The sequence below is a fragment of the Salmo trutta genome, chromosome 4 (genome assembly GCF_901001165.1).
Source record: "Salmo trutta chromosome 4, fSalTru1.1, whole genome shotgun sequence".
In the NCBI taxonomy this organism is placed as follows: domain Eukaryota; kingdom Metazoa; phylum Chordata; class Actinopteri; order Salmoniformes; family Salmonidae; genus Salmo; species Salmo trutta.
In genome coordinates this window covers 70,627,200-70,653,160 of record NC_042960.1, presented here as the reverse complement: position 1 = coordinate 70,653,160, position 25,961 = coordinate 70,627,200, and the positions used below count along the sequence as shown (strand labels likewise).

The following is a 25,961-nucleotide window of genomic DNA, read 5'->3' as shown; positions in this document are numbered from 1 at the left end:
GTATTGGTATGGGAAACATACTGTATTGGTATGGGAAACATACTGTATTGGTATGGGAAACATACTGTATTGGTATGGGAAACATACTGTATTGGTATGGGAATCATACTGTATTGGTATGGGAAACATATTGTATTGGTATGGGAAACATACTGTATTGGTATGGGAAATACTGTATTGGTATGGAAACATACTGTATTGGTATGGGAAACATACTGTATTGGTATGGGAAACATACTGTATTGGTATGGGAATCATACTGTATTGGTATGGGAAACATACTGTATTGGTATGGGAAACATACTGTATTGGTATGGGAAACATACTGTATTGGTATGGGAATCATACTGTATTGGTATGGGAAACATGCTGTATTGGTATGGGAATCATACTGTATTGGTATGGGAATCATACTGTATTGGTATGGGAATCATACTGTATTGGTATGGGAAACATACTGTATTGGTATGGGAAACATACTGTATTGGTATGGGAAACATACTGTATTGATATGGGAATCATACTGTATTGGTATGGGAAACATACTGTATTGGTATGGGAATCATACTGTATTGGTATGGGAAACATACTGTATTGGTATGGGAAACATACTGTATTGGTATGGGAAACATACTGTATTGGTATGGGAAACATACTGTATTGGTATGGGAATCATACTGTATTGGTATGGGAATCATACTGTATTGGTATGGGAAACATACTGTATTGGTATGGGAATCATACTGTATTGGTATGGGAATCATACTGTATTGGTATGGGAATCATACTGTATTGGTATGGGAATCATACTGTATTGGAATGGGAATCATACTGTATTGGTATGGGAAACATACTGTATTGGTATGGGAATCATACTGTATGTTAACATTGCCAAAGCAAGTGAAGTCGATAATAAAGGTGAAGGAAACAATTACAATTACCAGTAAACATTTACACTCACAAAAGTTCCAAAAGAATAAAGACATTTCATGTCCTATTATGTTTATATACAGTGTTGTAACAATGTGCAAATAGTTAAAGTACAAAAGGGAAAATAAATAAACATAAATATGGGTTGTATTTACAATGGTGTTTGTTCTTCACTGGTTGCCCTTTTCTTGTGGCTGCAGGTCACACATCTTGCTGCTGTGATGGAACACTGTGGTATTTCACCCAGTAGATATGGGAGTTTATCAAAAATGAATTTGTTTTCGAAATCTTTGTGGATCTGTGTAATCTGAGGGGAAATATGTGTCTCTAATATGGTCATACATTTGGCAGGAGGTTAGGAAGTGCAGCTCAGTTTCCACCTCAATTTGTGGGCAGTGTTGCACATAGCCTGTCTTCTCTTGAGAGCCAGGTCTGCCTACGGCGGCCTTTCTCAATAGCAAGGCTATGCTCACTGAGTCTGTACATAGTCAAAGCTTTCCTTAAGTTTGGGTCAGTCACAGTAGTCAGGTATTCTGCCAATTTGTACTCTCTGTTTAGGGACAGATAGCATTCTAGTTTGCTCTGGTTTTTTATTGATTCTTTCCAATGTGTCAAGTAATTATCTTTTTGTTTTCTCATGATTTGGTTGGGTCTAATTGTGTTTGGTTTGGTCTGATCTCTCTCTCCCCCTCTCCTCTCTCCCCAGCTCCATGAAACCCTGGCCCAGCTGATGACAGACCACATGGAGGTGAGGCGCTGGCTCTTCAAGATGGACTCTGAGATGGGTGGGCGGGGCACAGCATACTGCGATGTGTCTCACCTGAACTGCTCTACCTGGGCTCAGCAGGAGTACAGCCATCACAGTCCTGAATGCTGGAGGAAAGCCTGGGCTCAGGTAGGAACGATCACATACTATGACCTTTCACCTGTCACCCCACTATGATAACCACAGTCCTGAACGCTGGAGGAATTTAAGGGTTAAAGTGCCTAAACTGCTCACGGTCTAGGATTTGGTAATTATACGGTCTCACGGTCTAGGATTTGGTAATTACAAGTTCTCACGGTCTAGGATTTGGTAACTACACGGTCTCATTGTCTAGGATTTGGTAATTATACGGTCTAGGATTTGGTAACTACACGGTCTCACGGTCTAGGATTTGGTAATTATACGGTCTAGGATTTGGTAACTACACGGTCTCACGGTCTAGGATTTGGTAACTACAAGGTCTCAAGGTCTAGGATTTGGTAATTACACAGTCTCACGGTCTAGGATTTGGTAACTACAAGGTCTCAAGGTCTAGGATTTGGTAACTACACGGTCTCACGGTCTAGGATTTAGTAACTACAAGGTCTCAAGGTCTAGGATTTGGTAAATACACGGTCTCACGGTCTAGGATTTAGTAACTACAAGGTCTCAAGGTCTAGGATTTGGTAAATACACGGTCTCACGGTCTAGGATTTGGTAACTACAAGGTCTCACGGTCTAGGATTTGGTAATTACAAGGTCTCACGGTCTAGGATTTGGTAACTACACGGTCTCATGGTCTAGGATTTGGTAACTACAAGGTCTCATGGTCTAGGATTTGGTAACTACAAGGTCTCATGGTCTAGGATTTGGTAACTACACGGTCTCATGGTCTAGGATTTGGTAATTATACGGTCTAGGATTTGGTAACTACACGGTCTCACGGTCTAGGATTTGGTAACTACACGGTCTCACGGTCTAGGATTTGATAACTACAAGGTCTCAATGTCTAGGATTTGGTAACTACACAGTCTCATGGTCTAGGATTTGGTAACTACAAGGTCTCACGGTCTAGGATTTGGTAACTACACGGTCTCATGGTCTAGGATTTGGTAATTATACGGTCTAGGATTTGGTAACTACACGGTCTCACGGTCTAGGATTTGGTAACTACAAGGTCTCAAGGTCTAGGATTTGGTAACTACAAGGTCTCAAGGTCTAGGATTTGGTAACTACACGGTCTCATGGTCTAGGATTTGGTAATTATACGGTCTAGGATTTGGTAACTACACGGTCTCACGGTCTAGGATTTGGTAATTACACAGTCTCACGGTCTAGGATTTGGTAACTACAAGGTCTCAAGGTCTAGGATTTGGTAACTACACGGTCTCACGGTCTAGAATTTAGTAACTACAAGGTCTCAAGGTCTAGGATTTGGTAAATACACGGTCTCACGGTCTAGGATTTGGTAACTACAAGGTCTCACGGTCTAGGATTTGGTAATTACAAGGTCTCACGGTCTAGGATTTGGTAACTACACGGTCTCATGGTCTAGGATTTGGTAACTACAAGGTCTCATGGTCTAGGATTTGGTAACTACAAGGTCTCATGGTCTAGGATTTGGTAACTACACGGTCTCATGGTCTAGGATTTGGTAACTACACGGTCTCACGGTCTAGGATTTGATAACTACAAGGTCTCAATGTCTAGGATTTGGTAACTACACAGTCTCATGGTCTAGGATTTGGTAACTACAAGGTCTCACGGTCTAGGATTTGGTAACTACACGGTCTCATGGTCTAGGATTTGGTAATTATACGGTCTAGGATTTGGTAACTACACGGTCTAGGATTTGGTAATTATACGGTCTAGGATTTGGTAACTACACGGTCTCACGGTCTAGGATTTGGTAACTACAAGGTCTCAAGGTCTAGGATTTGGTAACTACAAGGTCTCAAGGTCTAGGATTTGGTAACTACACGGTCTCATGGTCTAGGATTTGGTAACTACAAGGTCTCATGGTCTAGGATTTGGTAACTACAAGGTCTCATGGTCTAGGATTTGGTAACTACACGGTCTCATGGTCTAGGATTTGGTAATTATACGGTCTAGGATTTGGTAACTACACGGTCTCACGGTCTAGGATTTGGTAACTACAAGGTCTCAAGGTCTAGGATTTGGAAACTACAAGGTCTCAAGGTCTAGGATTTGGTAACTACACGGTCTCACGGTCTAGGATTTGGTAATTATAAGGTCTAGGATTTGGTAACTACACGGTCTCACGGTCTAGGATTTGATAACTACAAGGTCTTAATGTCTAGGATTTGGTAACTACACAGTCTCATGGTCTAGGATTTGGTAACTACAAGGTCTCACGGTCTAGGATTTGGTAACTACACGGTCTCATGGTCTAGGATTTGGTAATTATACGGTCTAGGATTTGGTAACTACACGGTCTCACGGTCTAGGATTTGGTAACTACAAGGTTTCAAGGTCTAGGATTTGGTAACTACAAGGTCTCAAGGTCTAGGATTTGGTAACTACACGGTCTCACGGTCTAGGATTTGGTAATTATAAGGTCTAGGATTTGGTAACTACACGGTCTCACGGTCTAGGATTTGATAACTACAAGGTCTCAATGTCTAGGATTTGGTAACTACACAGTCTCATGGTCTAGGATTTGGTAACTACAAGGTCTCACGGTCTAGGATTTGGTAATTGCAAGGTCTCATGGTCAAGGTCTAGGATTTGGTAACTACACGGTCTAGGATTTGGTAATTTTTTTATTTATTTTTTTATTGCACGGTCTCACGGTCAAGGTCTAGGATTTGGTAACTACACGGTCTAGGATTTGGTAATTACACAGTCTCACGGTCTAGGATTTGGTAACTACAAGGTCTCAAGGTCTAGGATTTGGTAACTACACGGTCTCACGGTCTAGGATTTGGTAACTACAAGGTCTCAAGGTCTAGGATTTGGTAACTACACGGTCTCACGGTCTAGGATTTGGTAACTACAAGGTCTCAAGGTCTAGGATTTGGTAACTACACGGTCTCACGGTCTAGGATTTGGTAACTACAAGGTCTCACGGTCTAGGATTTGGTAATTACAAGGTCTCACGGTCTAGGATTTGGTAACTACAAGGTCTCACGGTCTAGGATTTGGTAACTACACGGTCTAGGATTTGGTAGCTACATGGTCTCATGGTCTAGGATTTGGTAACTACAAGGTCTCATGGTCTAGGATTTGGTAATTACACGGTCTAGGATTTGGTAATTACACGGTCTAGGATTTGTTAACTACACGGTCTAGGATTTGTTAACTACACGGTCTAGGATTTGTTAACTACAACCTGCCGGTTGCCAACTGTCACAATGTCCTAGTTATAGAAGTACAGACTATTAGTGACTCTTTAAGAGATGGAGTCACTGTAAGGTCAGAGAGTGGCATGTCCTAATGGATAGTCAGCAAGGAGACTGAACGTCTTATCTTAACTATAATAGTCTTAGTGGAAAGTCTTATCTTAACTAGAATAGTCTTAGTGTAGATCTCTGCAGTTCAGTATCCTCCCTAGAGCCACAATGTACCGTTATCCATTACTTAGGTGAATAAAGCAGAGTGAGGAGAACAGCAAGCTGGCTGGTTGAATGAAGCCATTCACTCACCGTGTTAGACAGTGACAGGTTACATTTTCATTTTAGTCATTTAGCAGACGCTCTTATCCAGAGCAACTTACAGTAGTGAATGCATACATTTTCTTTTTTTTGTTCTTCTTTTTTTCGTTCTGGTCCCCCATGGGAATCGAACCCACAACCCTGGCGTTGCAAACACCATGCTCTACCAACTGAGCCACACGGGACCAGGTTAGAGTCTTAGAGTCTCTTAGAGACTGTCGCTCGCTCTTAGAGACTGTTGCTCTGGCGCTCTCCTGTCCCACTCTCATGTGACGACACAAATGTCTGTTCAGTTCATGTGTGTGTGTGAGGGTGTGCATAGTCTTCTACAGGAAACACAGAAAATACTGGTCATCTGTGCTCTTTTGAAGTGAAAGCATACGCAGTGCCTTCAGAAAGTATTCATACCCTGTGACTTATTCCACATTTTGTTGTGTTACAGCCTGAATTCAAAATGTATTAAATATTTTTTTTTCTGTCTCATCCATCTACACACAATAGACCAATATTGACATCACAATACCCCATAATGACATCACAATACCCCATAATGACATCACAATACCCCATAATGACATCACAATACCCCATAATGACATCACAATACCTCATCATGAAAAAATAGAAAACATATTTTTAGAAATACAGAAATATCTAATTGACATACAGTACCAGTCAAAAGTCTGGACACACCTACTTATTCAAGGGTTTTTCTTCATTTTTACTATTTTCTACATTGTAGAATAATAGTGAAGACATCAAAACTATGAAATAACACATATGGAATCATGTAGTAACCAAAAAAGTGGTAAACAAATCAAAATATATTTTATATTTTAGATTCTTTACTCTTGGCATTCTCTCAACCAGCTTCATGAGGTAGTCACCTGGAATGCTTTTCCAACAGTCTTGAAGGAGTTCCCACCTATGCTGAGCACTTGTTGGCTGCTTTTTCTTCACTCTGCGGTCCAACTCATCCCAAACCATTTGGGTTGAGGTCGGGTGATCACAGACAGTGTCACCAGTAAAGCACCCCCACACCATCACACCTCCTCCTCCATGCTTCACGGTGGGAACAGCACATGCAGAGATCATCCGTTCACCTACTCTGAGTCTCACAAAGCCATGGCGGTTGGAATCAAAAATCTCCAGTTTGGACTCCAGACCAAAGGACAGATTTCCACCGGTCTAATGTCCATTGCTCGTGTTTCTTGGCCCAACCAAGTCTCTTCTTATTATTGGTGTCCTTTAGTAGTGGTTTCTTTGCAGGAATTTGACCATGAAGGCCTGATTCACACAGTCTCCTCTGAACAGTTGATGTTGAGATGTGTCAGTTACTTGAACTCTGTGAAGCATTTATTTGGGCTGCAATCTGAGGTGCAGTTTACTCTAATGAACTTATCCTCTGCAGCAGAGGTAACTCTGGGTCTTCCTTTCCTGTGGCGGTCCTCATGAGAGCCAGTTTCATCATAGTGCTTGATGGTTTTTGTGACTGCACTTGAAGAAACGTTCAAAGTTCTTGAAATTTTCCATATTGACTGACCTTCATGTCTTAAAGTAATGATGGACTGTCGTTTCTCTTTGCTTATTTGAGCTGTTCTTGCCATAATATGGACTTGGTCTTTTACCAAATAGGGCTTCTTCTGTATAACCCCCCCTACTTTGTCACAACACAACTGATTGGCTGAAATGCATTAAGAAGGAAAGGAATTCCACAAATGATATTTTAACAAGGCACACCTTCCAGGTGACTACCTCATGAAGCTGGTTGAGAGAATGCCAAGAGTGTGCAAAGCTGTCATCAAGGCAAAGGGTGGCTACTTTGAAGAATCTCAAATACCAAATATATTTTGATTTGTTTAACACTTTTTTGGTTACTACATGATTCCATATGTGTTATTTCATAGTTTTGATGTCTTCACTATTATTGTACAATGTAGAAAATAGTAAAAATAAAGAAAAACCCTTGAATGAGTAGGTGTGTCCAAACTATTGACTGGTACTGTATCTCAATATATATCAATATATTTATATAGCCATTGATGAGGAGTGGGACAACATTCCACAGGCCACAATCAACAGCCTGATCAACTCTATGTGAAGGAGATGTGTCGCGCTGCATGAGGCTAAATGGTGGTCAGATACTGACTGGTTTTCTGATCCACGCCCCCTACCTTTTTCTTTTAAAGTTATCTATGACCAACAGATGAATATCTGTATTCCCAGTCATGTGAAATCCATAGATTAGGGCATATCTGTATTCCCAGACATGTGAAATCCATAGATTAGGGCATATCTGTATTCCCAGTCATGTGAAATCCATAGATTAGGGCATATCTGTATTCCCAGTCATGTGAAATCCAGGATTAAGACCTAATGAATTTAACATTTTTAAAATTAATTTAAATCAAATGAGTTCCTTAAATTAACTGTAACTCAGTAAAATCTTAGAATTTGTTGTTATATTTTTGTTCAATGTATATTATTATTACCACCAAAAGGCAAAAGGCCTCCTGCGGGGACGGGGACCTCGGATTAAAATAAATAAATATAGGACAATGTGGCGAATAACCTTTTGAAATGATCTGTTTAATACTGTCACTAGCTAATGAGAGAGAGAAAGAGAGAGAGAGAGAGAGAGAGAGAGAATGTGAATGTGAATGGGTGTGACCAGGCTTCAGGCGATTGTAGCAGCAGGATAGGCCTGGAGGGGGAGATAACAGAGAGGTAGAGGGAGGGATAGCTGGGTCATTCAGAGAGAAACATTTTTGAGGTCCAGCCTTCTTTATAAACCCTGCTAGTAGCCAACATAATTTAGCCTCCAGGGCAAACCACCACCATTTAACAGGAAAGATAGGTTATGAAGATGTGTGTGCGTTAAAAGACGTGCAGATCCATAGAGTTTTATACACAAACAGACACACACACACAGCCCTAGACGGCATACATGGATCATTAGGCACGAGAGAACAAAAGAGGGTGTTTAATAGCATCAACAGATATGGAGTCTTTTCTCTTTCTGTTGTGTTGTCTGCAAACAGAGCTCAATTATTATTCAAGGAAACGGGTCACAGTATCAGTGCGTGGTTAAAATCAATGGGGAAGCCAAGCCAGGGGGGGGAAAGCCCTATGACGACCTGTGGTTGTGATAATTGCATTGTATTAGTTCATATGCCACCTTTTTGATATATATATAAGGCAGAGACAACAAGAATACAATAGTCACAGAGTGGCAGAATATATTCAACCACACCAGTAGTGGCCTTGTTTCTATACTGTCAAGGATTCTAGGTGGTTGGAGTCAGGCGCAGAGGGTACATTTTTACATTTTTAGTCATTTAGCAGACGCTCTTATCCAGAGCGACTTACAGTAGTGAATACATACACTTCATACATTTCTTTTCATGCATTTTTTTCTTTTTTGTACTGGCCCCCCCGTGGGAATCGAACCCACAACCCTGGCATTGCAAAACACCATGCTCTACCAACTGAGCTACAGGGAACTGTCACGTCTTTATTTTCTCTGGCACAACACGGTCACGCCAAAACAAAATGGCGCGTAATAAGAAAGACCAACCCAACACACAGGGCAAAACAGTCCGGAGAGAAAATAAGGCGTCAGCCAGCACATCCAAAACAAAACAGTGAAATAATCCCGCACGAACCTGGGCGGGTTTAACAGGCTTAAATAAACACAAATCAAGAAACAAAACAGGGAACAGGTGCAACCAATAAGACCAAACAAAACAGAGTACCGCGCGAACAGGCAGGGGAGCCGCCTTCGGTGGGATTCGTGACATATACAGCATATTGGATGACTGTCATTTATATTGTCATTCACCCAGCTCAATGTTAACATCGATAGGTTAGGATACTACATGATACTAGAATGTTCCCTTGTACCCATCATGAGGTTGCTACAATCTAGTAGGTGCACACAGATCGAGAGGATTTTGATTAATCAAGGTGACAGACAAGAGACACATTCACATTTTCACCTTCTCCACTGCTGTCCCTTCGATGTGGATAGGGGACATGCTCCCTCTGCTGTTTCCTGAAGTCCACGATCGGCTCCTTCGTTTTGTTGACGTTGAAGGAGAGGTTATATTCTTGGCACCATTCCGCCAAGGCCTTCACCTTGGACCAGAGCCCCATAGAGAAGTAGTGCACTACTTTGGACCAGAGCCCCATAGAGAAGTAGTGCACTACTTTGGACCAGAGCCCCATAGAGAAGTAGTGCACTACTAGTAGACTGCTCAGTTCCTCGTATCAGACTGAAGACATGAAACATTCCTCATATGTTCCGGTGCCTAACGGACGGATCGAACATCAATCAGAAGAGCAGAAGCACAGACCTGCATATAGATGTGAATAAACTCAGCAAAAAAAGAAACGTCCTCGCACTGTCAACTGCGTTTATTTTAAGCAAACTTAACGTGTGTAAATATTTGTATGAACATGACAAGATTCAACAACTGAGACATAAACTGAACAAGTTCCACAGACATGTGACTAACAGAAATGGAATAATGTGTCCCTGAACAAAGGGAGGGTCAAAATCAAAAGTAACAGTCAGTATCTGGTGTGGCCACCAGCTGCATTAAGTACTGCAGTGCATCTCCTCCTCATGGACTGCACCAGATTTGCCAGTTCTTGCTGTGAGATGTTACCCCACTCTTCCACCAAGGCACATGCAAGTTCCTGGACATTTCTGGGGGGGAATGGCCCTAGCCCTCACCCTCCGATCCAACAGGTCCCAGACGTGCTCAATGGGATTGAGATCCGGGCTCTTCGCTGGCCATGGCAGAACACTGACATTCCTGTCTTGCAGGAAATCACGCACAGAACGAGCAGTATGGCTGGTGGCATTGTCATGCTGGAGGGTCATGTCAGGATGAGCCTGCAGGAAGGGTACCACATGAGGGAGGAGGATGTCTTCCCTGTAATACACAGCGTTGAGATTGCCTGCAATGACAACAAGCTCAGTCCGATGATGCTGTGACACACCGCCCCAGACCATGACGGACCCTCCACCTCCAAATCGATCCCGCTCCAGAGTACAGGCCTCGGTGTAACGCTCATTCCTTCGACGATAAACGTGAGTCCGAACATCACCACTGGTGAGACAAAACCACGACTCGTCAGTGAAGTGCACTTTTTGCCAGTCCTGTCTGGTCCAGCGACGGTGGGTTTGTGCCCATAGGCGACGTTGTTGCCAGTGATGTCTGGTGAGGACCTGCCTTACAACAGGCCTACAAGCCCTCAGTCCAGCCTCTCTCAGCCTATTGCGGACAGTCAGCACTGATGGAGGGATTATGTGTTCCTGGTGTAACTCGGGCAGTTGTTGTTGCCATCCTGTACCTGTCCCGCAGGTGTGATGTTCGGATGTACCGATCCTGTGCAGGTGTTGTTACACGTGGTCTGCCACTGCGAGGACGATCAGCTGTCTGTCCTGTCTCCCTGTAGCGCTGTCTTAGGCGTCTCACAGTACGGACATTGCAATTTATTGCCCTGACCACATCTGCAGTCCTCATACCTCCTTGCAGCCTGCCTAAGGCACGTTCACGCAGATGACCAGGGACCCTGGGCATCTTTCTTTTGGTGTTTTTCAGAGTCAGTAGAAAGGCCTCTTTAGTGTCCTAAGTTTTCATAACTGGGACCTTAATTGCCTACCATCTGTAAGCTGTTAGTGTCTTAACGACCGTTCCACAGGTGCATGTTCATTAATTGTTTATGGTTCATTGAACAAGCATGGGAAACAGTGTTTAAACCCTTTACAATGAAGATCTGTGAAGTTATTTGGATTTTTAACTAATTATCTTTGAAAGACCAGGGGTCCTGAAAAAGGGACGTTTCTTTTTTTTTTTGCTGTTTATATGGCTCTGAGCCGGAGTAGTAGCTGTTTTATTTATGGCCAGATATCTCCGCTTTATGTGGACAAACACCAAGCAAGGCTTCGATCCTCTCACAGAGTGTAGCGCGTACTTTAAGTCCGAATAAAATATTGCTAAATAAAATTCCTCCCTTTCCCTTTCTCCCCTCATCTACCCCCCGCTGTCCCTCTGTGAAGGTCATCTATAAGGAAAGTCTTGGGGTGAGGTTGCTCTTCCGTTGAGAACTAACGACAACCGTCGTTTCCGTCCTTTATATCTTTTTTGCAGCGCCATTGTGTGCTTTATGGCGTGTAGCGAGGCGGAATCGCTGTGGCAACGTGTTGTTGACCCTGGATCTTACAGTACACACACACACACACACACAGTACTGGAATATGATGATGACTGGTACATGACAGAAATACCAACATCAGATCTGAGTTCAAGTAGTATTCGAAATCATTTCAAATATTTTATCTGGGCTAGATTGAGCTTGACTGAGTTAATGGACCAATAGAATAGTCTCAACACTTTCAAACCCCCCCCGCCCATCTGGCACTCCTGTGAGGCTAGAGCAAACACTCAAAAGTATTTTGAAATATTTGGAATAGTGTTTGAACCCAGCAGGTCTGATATCAACGTCCTAACGCTCTCGTTCAGTCTGGTGTTCAGTGAAGCCAGACAGAATCCACTCACAGTGAACCAGTAATGCTTCTGGCTGTTGGACTGGAGTTAATAAAAGAACACTTTTACAAACATAGAAAACCAACAAACAAAAAAAAAACAACAACAACATTTGTATTCTAGACGTAATGTTTCGAGAGCTTTCAACACATTTCTTCTCTCATTAACTAGAGAAACAAAATGTTATAATGCACAGGGAGACTATGCCCCCAAAAAAATGGTATTTGTTCATTCAAATTCTTTCTAAATTCCTGTTTACATTTTTCTTTTCAATTTTCTTTATTTTACCTTTTATTTAACGAGGCAAGTCAGTTAAGAACAAATTCTTATTTACAATGACGGCCTACCAGGGAACAGTGGGTTAACTGCCTTGTTCAGGGGGCAGAACGACTGATGTTTTACCTTGTCAGCTCAGGGACGCTCTAACCACCAGGCCCCAAAGTACCTGTACCAATTTACATAACATTTTATTTAGAAGTTTATTGTCAATTAAATTGCATATCAAGGTGAAGGCGTAAGCAGTTGTGTAGCAGTTAGCAATGGAAGCAGTTACTGTGTGTAGAAATGCTATTACCCCCACCCAAAACAATGTGTTTTTAAGATTTAAACGACTAAAACCAGATTTAAAGTATATATAAAAGATAATGGACCAATATATTTTTTTAATTAGATCATCTTTGAGAACTAATAACCACCAAAATAAAAACTAGACAGTCAGCGAGAATCTAAAATGCAAAAAAAATGTTGTGGCATGGGGCACCAATTTTGATTTTGTTTGAATGTTTGAGGCACTCAGATAGCATAAGAACAAGACATATGACAGTCTGACTGTGCCTAGCCTTTACACAACGAGCAAAACATCTCCTGAAGTTATATGATGAACCACAATACTGACAACTTACCAGACCGATCGCTGCAGCTGTACACAGCCCATCTGTAAATATCCCATCTGTAATTAGCCCATCTGTACACAGCCCATCTGTACACAGCCCAGCTGTACACAGCCCATCTGTAAATAGCCCATCTGTACACAGCCCACCTGTACACAGCCCATCTGTACACAACCCATCTGTACACAGCCCATCTGTACACAGCCCATCTGTAAATAGCCCATCTGTACACAACCCATCTGTAAATAACCCATCTGTACACAGCCCATCTGTACACAGCCCATCTGTACACAGCCCAGCTGTACACAGCCCATCTGTAAATAGCCCATCTGTACACAGCCCATCTGTAAATAGCCCATCTGTACACAGCCCATCTGTACACAGCCCATCTGTACACAACCCATCTGTAAATAACCCATCTGTACACAGCCCATCTGTACACAGCCCATCTGTACACAGCCCATCTGTACACAGCCCATCTGTACACAGCCCAGCTGTACACAGCCCATCTGTAAATAGCCCATCTGTACACAGCCCATCTGTAAATAGCCCATCTGTACACAACCCATCTGTAAATAACCCATCTGTACACAGCCCATCTGTACACAGTCCATCTGTACACAGCCCAGCTGTACACAGCCCATCTGTACACAGCCCATCTGTACACAGCCCATCTGTACACAGCCCATCTGTACACAGCCCAGCTGTACACATCCCACCTGTAAATAGCCCATCTGTACACAGCCCATCTGTACACAGCCCATCTGTACACAGCCCATCTGTACACAGCCCATCTGTACAGAGCCCATCTGTACACAGCCCATCTGGAAATAGCCCATCTGTACACAGCCCATCTGTAAATAACCCATCTGTACACAGCCCATCTGTACACAGCCCAGCTGTACACAGCCCATCTGTAAATAGCCCATCTGTACATAGCCCATCTGTAAATAGCCCATCTGTAAATAGCCCATCTCTACACAACCCATCTGTAAATAGCCCATCTGTACACAACCCATCTGTAAATAGCCCATCTGTACACAACCCATCTGTAAATAACCCATCTGTAAATAACCCATCTGTACACAACCCATCTGTACACAGCCCATCTGTAAATAGCCCATCTGTAAATATTCCATCTGTAAATAGCCCATTTGTAAATAGCCCATCTGTACAACCCATCTGTAAATAGCCCATCTGTACAACCCATCTGTAAATAACCCATCTGTACAACCCATCTGTAAATAGCCCATCTGTACACAGCCCATCTGTAAATAACCCATCTGTACACAGCCCATCTGTAAATAGCCCATCTGTACACAACCCATCTGTAAATATCCCATCTGTACATAGCCCATCTGTACATAGCCCATCTGTACACAGCCCATCTGTAAATAGCCCATCTGTAAATAGCCCATCTGTAAATAGTCCATCTGTAAATAGCCCATCTGTACACAGCCCATCTGTAAATAGCCCATCTGTAAATAACCCATCTGTAAATAACCCATCTGTACACAGCCCATCTGTACACAGCCCATCTGTAAATAGCCCATCTGTACACAGCCCATCTGTAAATAACCCATCTGTAAATAACCCATCTGTACACAACCCATCTGTACATAGCCCATCTGTACATAGCCCATCTGTACACAGCCCATCTGTAAATAGCCCATCTGTAAATAGCCCATCTGTAAATAGCCCATCTGTACACAGCCCATCTGTAAATAGCCCATCTGTAAATAACCCATCTGTAAATAACCCATCTGTACACAACCCATCTGTAAATAACCCATATGTTGCTCTTTTGCACACCAGTATCTCTACTTGCACATCATCATCTGCACATCTATCACTCCAGTGTTTAATTGCTAAATTGTAATTACTTCACTACTATGGCCTATTAATTGCCTTACCTCCTTACTCCATTTGCACTCACTGAATATAGACTTTTCTATTGCATTATTGACTGTACGCTTGTTTATTCCATGTGTAACTCTGTGTTGTTGTTTGTGTCGAGCTGCTTTGCTTTATCTTGGCCAGGTCGCAGTTGTAAATGAGAACTTGTTCTCAACTAGCCTGGTTAAATAAAGGTGAAATAAATAAAATATTCTTTAGGTTTCCAAAATTCTAATCTAAATGTGCACATTTAATAGTTTTTTTAACTTCTTTACACAGCTGATTCAAATAATCAAAGCTTAATTATGAGGTGATTATTTTAGTCAGCTGTATAGTTGTGTTAGGCCAAAATCCCCAAATGGACCGAGTCTGGGAAACCATAGATCCCTGGTTGAGTCCACAGTCAGATCAAACATTATGGGAAACCGTAGATCCCTGGTTGAGTCCACAGTCAGATCAAACATTGGTGGGTATTAAGGGGCCTGGCCCGCCCTACTGTACCTCCTTGCCTGTCCAAATAAAACATTTAAGTCAAGCATTTCACTACACCTGTCTACACCTGTTGTTTACCCTCTCTGCTGTTGGGAAGGTCCTGTAAATCAGCATTTCACTACACCTGTCTACACCTGTTGTTTACCCTCTCTGCTGTTGGGAAGGTCCTGTAAATCAGCATTTCACTACACCTGTCTACACCTGTTGTTTACTCTCTCTGCTGTTGGGAAGGTCCTGTAAATCAGCATTTCACTACACCTGTCTACACCTGTTGTTTACTATCTCTGCTGTTGGGAAGGTCCTGTAAGTCAGTATTTCACTACACCTGTCTACACCTGTTGTTTACTCTCTCTGCTGTTGGGAAGGTCCTGTAAATCAGCATTTCACTACACCTGTCTACACCTGTTGTTTACTCTCTCTGCTGTTGGGAAGGTCCTGTAAATCAGCATTTCACTACACCTGTCTACACCTGTTTACTCTCTCTGCTGTTGGGAAGGGCCTGTAAATCAGCATTTCACTACACCTGTCTACACCTGTTGTTTACCCTCTCTGCTGTTGGGAAGGGCCTGTAAATCAGCATTTCACTACACCTGTCTACACCTGTTGTTTACCCTCTCTGCTGTTGGGAAGGTCTTGTAAATCAGCATTTCACTACACCTGTCTACACCTGTTGTTTACCCTCTCTGCTGTTGGGAAGGTCCTGTAAATCAGCATTTCACTACACCTGTCTACACCTGTTTACTCTCTCTGCTGTTGGGAAGGTCCTGTAAATCAGCATTTCACTACACCTGTCTACACCTGTTGTTTACCCTCTCTGCTGTTGGGAAGGTCCTGTAAATCAGCATTTCACTACACCTGTCTACACCTGTTGTTTACCCTCTCTGCTGTTGGGAAGGTCCTGTAAATCAGCATTTCACTACACCTGTCTACACCTGTTGTTTACCCTCTCTGCTGTTGGGAAGGTCCTGTAAATCAGCATTTCACTACACCTGTCTACACCTGTTTACTCTCTCTGCTGTTGGGAAGGTCCTGTAAGTCAGTATTTCACTACACCTGTCTACACCTGTTGTTTACCCTCTCTGCTGTTGGGAAGGTCCTGTAAATCAGCATTTCACTACACCTGTCTACACCTGTTGTTTACTCTCTCTGCTGTTGGGAAGGGCCTGTAAATCAGCATTTCACTACACCTGTTGTTTACCCTCTCTGCTGTTGGGAAGGTCCTGTAAATCAGCATTTCACTACACCTGTCTACACCTGTTGTTTACCCTCTCTGCTGTTGGGAAGGTCCTGTAAATCAGCATTTCACTACACCTGTCTACACCTGTTGTTTACCCTCTCTGCTGTTGGGAAGGTCCTGTAAATCAGCATTTCACTACACCTGTCTACACCTGTTGTTTACCCTCTCTGCTGTTGGGAAGGTCCTGTAAATCAGCATTTCACTACACCTGTCTACACCTGTTGTTTACCCTCTCTGCTGTTGGGAAGGTCCTGTAAATCAGCATTTCACTACACCTGTCTACACCTGTTTACTCTCTCTGCTGTTGGGAAGGTCCTGTAAATCAGCATTTCACTACACCTGTCTACACCTGTTGTTTACCCTCTCTGCTGTTGGGAAGGTCCTGTAAATCAGCATTTCACTACACCTGTCTACACCTGTTTACTCTCTCTGCTGTTGGGAAGGTCCTGTAAATCAGCATTTCACTACACCTGTCTACACCTGTTGTTTACTCTCTCTGCTGTTGGGAAGGTCCTGTAAATCAGCATTTCACTACACCTGTCTACACCTGTTTACTATCTCTGCTGTTGGGAAGGTCCTGTAAATCAGCATTTCACTACACCTGTTGTTTACTATCTCTGCTGTTGGGAAGGTCCTGTAAGATTAAGCCTCTGAGCGAAACAAACATGAATCTGATCTGATGCTGTCTGGTCAAGAAGTGGATGGCATGTCAGACAGATGGGCTACATGAAGTAAGATAGAGGGCGCTGTTTCTCTGTTTCTCTGACAGATGGGCTACATGAAGTAAGATAGAGGGCGCTGTTTCTCTGTTTCTCTGACAGATGGGCTACATGAAGTAAGATAGAGGGCGCTGTTTCTCTGTTTCTCTGACAGATGGGCTACATGAAGTAAGATAGAGGGCGCTGTTTCTCTGTTTCTCTGACAGATGGGCTACATGAAGTAAGATAGAGGGCGCTGTTTCTCTGTTTCTCTGACAGATGGGCTACATGAAGTAAGATAGAGGGCGCTGTTTCTCTGTTTCTCTGTTTCGCTCGGATACTTTCTCTGAGATTTACCTGTCTTTCCAGATCACCCATTATTGCGTCTTGGTCAAATAGATGATCAATTATCAATATTTCAATTCTGATACAAGTGACAAAAGAAACGTGTTTAATCAAAGTACATTCATCTACCACTCCAGTGTTTAATTGCTATATTGTAATTACTTCGCCACCATGGCCTATTTATTGCCTTAACTTACCTCATTTGCACTCACTGTATATAGACTTTTGTTCTACTATATTATTGACTGTATGTTTGTTTTACTCCATGTGTAACTCTGTGTTGTTGTTTGTGTCGAACTGCTTTGCTTTATCTTGGCCAGGTCACAATTGTAAATGAGAACTTGTTCTCAACTTGCCTACCTGGTTAAATAAAGGACTTGTTCTCAACTAGCCTACCTGGTTAAATAAAGGACTTGTTCTCAACTAGCCTACCTGGTTAAATAAAGGACTTGTTCTCAACTAGCCTACCTGGTTAAATAAAGGACTTGTTCTCAACTAGCCTCCCTGGTTAAATAAAGGACTTGTTCTCAACTGGCCTACCTGGTTAAATAAAGGACTTGTTCTCAACTGACCTACCTGGTTAAATAAAGGACTTGTTCTCAACTGGCCTACCTGGTTAAATAAAGGACTTGTTCTCAACTGGCCTACCTGGTTAAATAAAGGTGAAATAAAACATCTCTGCTTCAAAGAGATCTTTCCATTGTGGACAGAGTATAATTGACTAAAATGTAAAGTACATCTAGATGCATTTCCCCTTGCCTATTCTTTGTCTGTCTCCTCTAATATAGTTCAATCCATCAACTAAACTAAACTTCAACTTTGAAGAACCAAACCCATTATATCAACAACAAAAAAGCTACAGTGGTTATAAAGCCTTTAAATAAGATGGTTTAAGAGCTATGGATTTTGACTGCTTGAATGGCACTATAAAAGTTAACTGGCTCAAATTCTTTTTTTTTTGAGTAACAAATCAAATTACATTTTATTCATCACACGCTTCGTAAACAAGAGGTGTTGCAGAGAGAGAGAGAAAGGAGGGAGAGAGAGAGGGAGAGAGGAGGGAGAGAGAGAGGGAGAGAGAGAGAGAGAGAGAGAGGAGGGAGAGAGAGAGAGAGGAGGAGAGAGAGACAGAGAGAGGAGGGAGAGAGAGGAGGGGAGAGAGAGAGAGAGAGGAGGAGGAGAGAGAGAGAGAGGAGGGAGAGAGGAGGGAGAGAGGAGGGAGAGGAGAGAGAGGAGGGAGAGAGAGAGAGAGAGAGAGAGGAGGGAGAGAGAGAGAGAGAGAGGAGGGGAGAGAGAGAGAGAGGAGGGAGAGAGAGAGAGAGAGAGAGGAGAGAGAGGAGAGAGAGAGAGAGAGAGGAGGGAGAGAGAGAGGAGAGGAGGAGGGAGAGAGAGAGAGAGAGAGAGAGAGGAGGGAGAGAGAGGAGGGAGAGAGAGAGGAGAGAGAGGCTACCCATCCAGGCTACCCATCCTGTTGGGGGAGGACGCAGAGAGCTGTGGGTTGGCAGCGCACTACATTGCTGCCTGCCATAAGTTGAGGGACAGTGTCTCATTTTTATTTATTTTTTATATTGTAAATATCCAAAGTAAGCTTTAGCAATATGTACATTGTTACGTCATGCCAATAAAGCGAATTGAATTGAATTGAATTGAATTGAGAGAGAGAGAGAGACACAGAGAGAGACAGAGAGAGACAGAGAGTAACTTTGTAGAACAGTCCTGTATGCCAAATAGAATCAAATGCTTTTTGGAAGTCGATAAAGCAAGTGTATATTTTGGTATTATTTTGGTGGACATGTTTATCTATCAGGGTGTGTAAGGTGTAAATATGATCAGTTGTGCGATGTTTTGGTATAAATCCAATTTGGCTTTTACTCAAGACATTGTGCTTATTAAGGAAGTCTCTCTCTCTCTGTCTCTCTCTCTGTCTCTCTGTATATCTCTCTCTCTCTGTTTCTCTCTCTGTTTCTCTCTCTGTCTCTCTCTGTCTGTCTGTCTCTCTGTCTCTCTCTGTCTCTCTCTCTGTCTCTCTCTCTTTGTCTCTCTCTCTCTGTGTCTCTCTCTCCTCCCCCAGGAGCCTGTTCTTATGAAGTACGTGGAGGAGGTTCCAGAGTGGTTGTCCAGCTATGCCCAGCCTGTTAAAACCTCCTGTTACCCCACCTGGGCCTGTTTCCTGGACACCTTCCTTAGACAAGGTCCCACACACACACACACACACACACACACACACACACACGCACACGCACACGCGCGCACGCGCACAAACACACGCACACGCACACACAGGGACGGATGGACACACAGACACGCGCAGGGACAAACACGCAATGCACCACATTTACACACACACACACACACACACACACACACATATTATACAAGCTCCACTATATGTGCACAGCGAAGGCCAGCGGAAGGTTCTGATTTGAATACAGTCATTCTTATTCCTTAGACCTTTTTATAATTGCCCAAATGTGTCCAATCTGAATATGTGAATGGACAGAATGAATCTTTTAATCTGATGGTCCTTTGAACGATGATGAACAGCTGCTCCTGCCAGCATCTCTGTAAGCGTGCGCGTTTCCAAACGGCGCTCTATCCCCTCTGTAGTGCACTCTCTTTTTGTTGACCGGAGCTCTGGTCTAAAGTACATGCACTACAAAAGGGAGTAGGGTGTCATTTTGGGACGTATCCTCGATGTCAGTCTGGGGAAGAAAAGAGATCAGGTGTCAGTGTGTTTAAATATATATTTGATTGTTTTCTCTGTTTTCACTCATCCTCAACTTCCTCATTATTACTATTTATACTTTACTGTATCCCTCCGCCTCTTCCTCACCCTCCTCTTCCTCCCCATCCCTCCGCCTCTTCCTCACCCTCCTCTTCCTCCCCATCCTCTTCCTCCCCATCTCCTCCTCTTCCTCCCCCTCCCCCTCCTCTTCCTCCCCATCCTCTTCCTCCCATCTCCTCCTCTTCCTCCCTCCGCCTCTTCCTCACCCTCCTCTTCCTCCCCCTCCTCTTCCTCCCCTCCTCTTCCTCCCCATCTCCTCCTCTTCCTCCCCGTCCTCTTCCTCCCATCTCCTCCTCTTCCTCCCTCCGCCTCTTCCTCCCCCTCCTCTTCCTCACCCTCCTCTTCCTCCCCATCTCCTCCTCTTCCTCCCTCCGCCTCTTCCTCCCCCTCCTCTTCCTCACCCTCCTCTTCCTCCCCATCCCCTCCCCTTCCTCCTCTTCCTCCCCCTCCTCTTCCTCACCCTCCTCTTCCTCCCCCTCCTCTTCCTCCCCATCCCCCTCCTCTTCCTCCCCCTCCCCCTCCTCTTCCTCCCCCTCTCCTCCTCTTCCTCCCCCTCCCCCTCCTCTTCCTCCCCATCCCCCTCCTCTTCCTCCCCCCTCCCCCTCCTCTTCCTCCCCATCCCCCTCCTCTTCCTCCCCCTCCTCTTCCTCCCCATCCCCCTCCTCTTCCTCCCCCTCCTCTTCCTCTTCCTCCCCTCCCCCTCCTCTTCCTCCCCCTCCTCTTCCTCTTCCTCCCCCTCCTCTTCCTCCCCATCCCCCTCCTCTTCCTCCCCCTCCCCCTCCTCTTCCTCCCCATCCCCTCCTCTTCCTCCCCCTCCTCTTCCTCTTCCTCCCCCTCCTCTTCCTCCCCATCCCCCTCCTCTTCCTCCCCCCTCCCCCTCCTCTTCCTCCCCATCCCCTCCTCTTCCTCCCCCTCCTCTTCCTCCCCATCTCCTCCTCTTCCTCCCCCTCCCCCTCCTCTTCCTCCCCATCCCCCTCCTCTTCCTCCCCATCCCCTCCTTTTCCTTCCCCTCCTCTTCCTCCCCCTCCCCCTCCTCTTCCTCCCCCTCATCTTCCTCTTCCTCCCCCTCCTCTTCCTCCCCCTCCCCCTCCTCTTCCTCCCCATCCCCCTCCTCTTCCTCCCCCTCCCCCTCCTCTTCCTCCCCATCCCCTCCTCTTCCTCCCCATCTCCTCCTCTTCCTCCCCCTCCTCTTCCTCCCCATCTCCTCCTCTTCCTCCCCTCCTCTTCCTCCCCATCTCCTCCTCTTCCTCCCCCTCCCCCTCCTCTTCCTCCCCATCTCCTCCTCTACCTCCCCCTCCTCTTCCTCCCCATCCCCTCCTCTTCCTCCCCCTCCTCTTCCTCCCCATCCCCTCCTCTTCCTCCCCCTCCTCTTCCTCCCCATCTCCTCCTCTTCCTCCCCCTCCTCTTCCTCCCCCTCCCCCTCCTCTTCCTCCCCCTCCCCCTCCTCTTCCTCCCCATCCCCTCCTCTTCCTCCCCCTCCCCTTCCTCCCCATCCCCTCCTCTTCCTCCCCCTCCTCTTCCTCCCCATCTCCTCCTCTTCCTCCCCCTCCTCTTCCTCCCCATCCCCTCCTCTTCCTTCCCCTCCTCTTCCTCCCCCTCCTCTTCCTCCCCATCTCCTCCTCTTCCTCCCACTCCTCTTCCTCCCCATCCCCTCCTCTTCCTCCCCCTCCTATTCCTCCCCGACCCCTCCTCTTCCTCCCCCTCCTCTTCCTCCCCATCCCCCTCCTCTTCCTCCCCATCTCCTCCTCTTCCTCCCCCTCCTCTTCCTCCCCATCCCCTCCTCTTCCTCCCCCTCCCCTTCCTCCCCATCCCTCCTCCTCTTCCTCCCCCTCCTCTTCCTCCCCATCTCCTCCTCTTCCTCCCCCTCCTCTTCCTCCCCATCCCCTCCTCTTCCTTCCCCTCCTCTTCCTCCCCCTCCTCTTCCTCCCCATCTCCTCCTCTTCCTCCCCCTCCTCTTCCTCCCCATCCCCTCCTCTTCCTCCCCCTCCTATTCCTCCCCGACCCCTCCTCTTCCTCCCCCTCCTCTTCCTCCCCATCCCCCTCCTCTTCCTCCCCATCTCCTCCTCTTCCTCCCCCTCCTCTTCCTCCCCATCCCCTCCTCTTCCTCCCCCTCCTCTTCCTCCCCATCCCCTCCTCTTCCTCCCCCTCCTCTTCCTCCCCATCTCCTCCTCTTCCTCCCCCTCCTCTTCCTCCCCATCCCCTCCTCTTCCTTCCCCTCCTCTTCCTCCCCCTCCTCTTCCTCCCCATCTCCTCCTCTTCCTCCCCCTCCTCTTCCTCCCCATCCCCTCCTCTTCCTCCCCCTCCTATTCCTCCCCATCCCCTCCTCTTCCTCCCCCTCCTCTTCCTCCCCATCCCCTCCTCTTCCTCCCCTCCTCTTCCTCCCCATCTCCTCCTCTTCCTCCCTCTCCTCTTCCTCCCCATCCCCTCCTCTTCCTCCCCATCCCCTCCTCTTCCTCCCCCTCCTCTTCCTCCCCCTCCTCTTCCTCCCCATCCCCTCCTCTTCCTCCCCCTCCTCTTCCTCCCCATCCCTTCCTGCTTCTCCACATTTTCATTCTCCTCCTCCTTTTCCTCCACCTGCCACTTCTCACCCCCTCTTCCTCCTCTTCCTCCTCCCCAATCCCCCCCCCTCCTCCTCCTCCAGGTGGTGTAGTGGAGGGATACCCTCCCTCGGACAGTGTTACCTGTCTAACAGTAGACCTGCTCCTGCAGCCAGACGGAGAGGTCACCGTGCTGTCCTGTGGAGACCAACTCCACGGTCCCAGGTAGGTAGCCTAGAGGTTAGAGGTCACCGTGCTGTCCTGTGGAGACCAACTCCACGGCTCCAGGTAGGGAGCCTAGAGGTTAGAGGTCACCGTGCTGTCCTGTGGAGACCAACTCCACGGCTCCAGGTAGGTAGCCTAGAGGTTAGAGGTCACCGTGCTGTCCTGTGGAGACCAACTCCACGGCTCCAGGTAGGTAGCCTAGAGGTTAGAGGTCACCGTGCTGTCCTGTGGAGACCAACTCCACGGCTCCAGGTAGGTAGCCTAGAGGTTAGAGGTCACCGTGCTGTCCTGTGGAGACCAACTCCACGGCTCCAGGTAGGTAGCCTAGAGGTTAGAGGTCACCGTGCTGTCCTGTGGAGACCAACTCCACGGCTCCAGGTAGGTAGCCTAGAGGTTAGAGGTCACCGTGCTGTCCTGTGGAGACCAACTCCACGGCTCCAGGTAGGTAGCCTAGAGGTTAGAGGTCACCGTGCTGTCCTGTGGAGACCAACTCCACGGTCCCAGGTAGGTAGCCTAGAGGTTAGAGGTCACCGTGCTGTCCTGTGGAGACCAACTCCACGGCTCCAGGTAGGTAGCCTAGAGGTTAGAGGTCACCGTGCTGTCCTGTGGAGACCAACTCCACGGTCCCAGGTAGGTAGCCTAGAGGTTAGAGGTCACCGTGCTGTCCTGTGGAGAACAACTCCACGGCTCCAGGTAGGTAGCCTAGAGGTTAGAGGTCACCGTGCTGTCCTGTGGAGACCAACTCCACGGCTCCAGGTAGGTAGCCTAGAGGTTAGAGGTCACCGTGCTGTCCTGTGGAGACCAACTCCACGGCTCCAGGTAGGTAGCCTAGAGGTTAGAGAGTTGGTCCAGCAACCGGATTTCTGACAGGAAGTGAGCTGGAAATCTAAGTGTTGCTGGGATCAAATTTAAGATGACATCTCCTGCCGTTGTACCCTTCATGAACTGAACCCCTAAAACTCCTCTTCCCCAACCTCTCCAACCTATGTCTGAGTATGTGTGTTTCTCAAGGGTTTGGAATAAAGCAGAAGACACATTTATTTACATTGGACAGCTTCTTTTTCTTCTTCTGTCAGTGAGTTGGAGACGGCGGGATCCTCAGTGCCTCAGACCTCTGTGTGTCCTGATGCCCTGCACACCCTCTGTCTCCGCGTGGGACAGGCCTGTCTTCAACGCCACATCACCGGACACGTCTCTATAGACCTGGCCACCTTCCTGGACCCTAGGACACTGGAGCAGCAGGTAGGAGAGACAGGGAGGCCCTAGGACACTGGAGCAGCAGGTAGGAGAGACAGGGAGGCCCTAGGACACTGGAGCAGCAGGTAGGAGAGACAGGGAGGCCCTAGGACAATGGAGCAGCAGGTAGGAGAGACAGGGAGGCCCTAGGACACTGGAGCAGCAGGTAGGAGAGACAGGGAGGCCCTAGGACACTGGAGCAGCAGGTAGGAGAGACAGGGAGGCCCTAGGACACTGGAGCAGCAGGTAGAAGAGACAGGGAGGCCCTAGGACAATGGAGCAGCAGGTAGGAGAGACAGGGAGGCCCTAGGACAATGGAGCAGCAGGTAGGAGAGACAGGGAGGCCCTAGGACACTGGAGCAGCAGGTAGGAGAGACAGGGAGGCCCTAGGACAATGGAGCAGCAGGTAGGAGAGCCAGGGAGGCCCTAGGACAATGGAGCAGCAGGTAGGAGAGACAGGGAGGCCCTAGGACACTGGAGCAGCAGGTAGGAGAGCCAGGGAGGCCCTAGGACACTGGAGCAGCAGGTAGGAGAACCAGGGAGAAACATACATCAGTAGGTAGTCTCTCATTACTGTCAAAATGAAACCACTGCCTCCACAACCAGATGTAGTAGCTAGCCAGGGCAGGTTCTGAGATTAGTAGGTACAGTGAAGGGAAAAAAGTATTTTATCCCCTGCTGATTTTGTACGTTTGCCCACTGACAAAGAAAGGATCAGTCTATAATTTTTATTTTTATTTAAACAGTGAGAGACAGAATAGCAACAAAAAAATCCAGAGGATTTGTTGGCAATCCTCTGTGATTGCCAACAAGGGTTTTGCCACCAAGCACTAAGTCATGTTTTGCAGAGGGGTCAAATACTTATTTCCCTCATTAAAATGCAAATCAATTTATAACATTTTTGACATGCGTTTTTCAGGATTTCTTTGTTGTTATTCTGTCTCTCACTGTTCAAATAAACCTACCATTAAAATTATAGACTTATCATTTCTTTGTCAGTGGGCAAACGTACAAAATCAGCAGGGGATCAAATAATTTTTTCCCTCACTGTAGGTAGCCAGTGGGTCATTGACTGAATACAGATGTAGGATCTTAATTTGACACTTCAGAAGCCTTTTTAAAACTTTAACCTGTTTGGGATAGGGGGCAGTATTTTCATGGCCGGATAAAAAACATACCCGATTTAATCTGGTTACTACTCCTGCCCAGAAACTAGAATATGCATATAATTAGTAGATTTGGATAGAAAACACTCTAAAGTTTATAAAACTGTTTGAATGGTGTCTGTGAGTGTAACAGAACTCATATGGCAGGCCAAAACCTGAAAAGATTCCATACAGGAAGTGCCCTGTCTGACAATTTGTCGTCCTTCTGTAGCATCTCTATCGAAAATACAGCATCTGTGCTGTAACGTGACATTTTCTAAGGCTTCCATTGGCTCTCAGAAGGCGCCAGAAAGTGTAATGGGGTGTCTGCAGTCTCTGGGCGAAGAACAGCAGGAGAATTTGTGAGTGGTCAGGCAGGGAACAATGACACTGGAAATGCGCGTTCATGAGAATTCTCCATTTTTTTCTTTCAGCCTTTGAATGAATACAACGTCGCCCGGTTGGAATATTATCGCTATTTTACGAGAGAAATAGCATAAAATTTCATTTTAAACAGCGTTTGACATGCTTCTAAGTACGGTAATGGAATATTTTGATTTTTTTTGTCA

The 25,961-nt window shown here is 45.9% G+C and overlaps 1 protein-coding gene across 1 annotated transcript in view; it reads left to right on the top strand.

Annotated features, from left to right (window-relative positions):
* Positions 1 to 25,961, top strand: part of iqch (IQ motif containing H) — a 117,798-nt gene that overhangs the window by 61,582 nt on the left and 30,255 nt on the right. The window contains exons 15-18 of the mRNA XM_029751938.1: positions 1,637 to 1,825; positions 19,536 to 19,656; positions 22,891 to 23,011; positions 24,088 to 24,253. Of these exons, the coding sequence (XP_029607798.1) occupies positions 1,637 to 1,825; positions 19,536 to 19,656; positions 22,891 to 23,011; positions 24,088 to 24,253 (597 nt within the window). The remainder of the gene's footprint in view (positions 1 to 1,636; positions 1,826 to 19,535; positions 19,657 to 22,890; positions 23,012 to 24,087; positions 24,254 to 25,961) is intronic.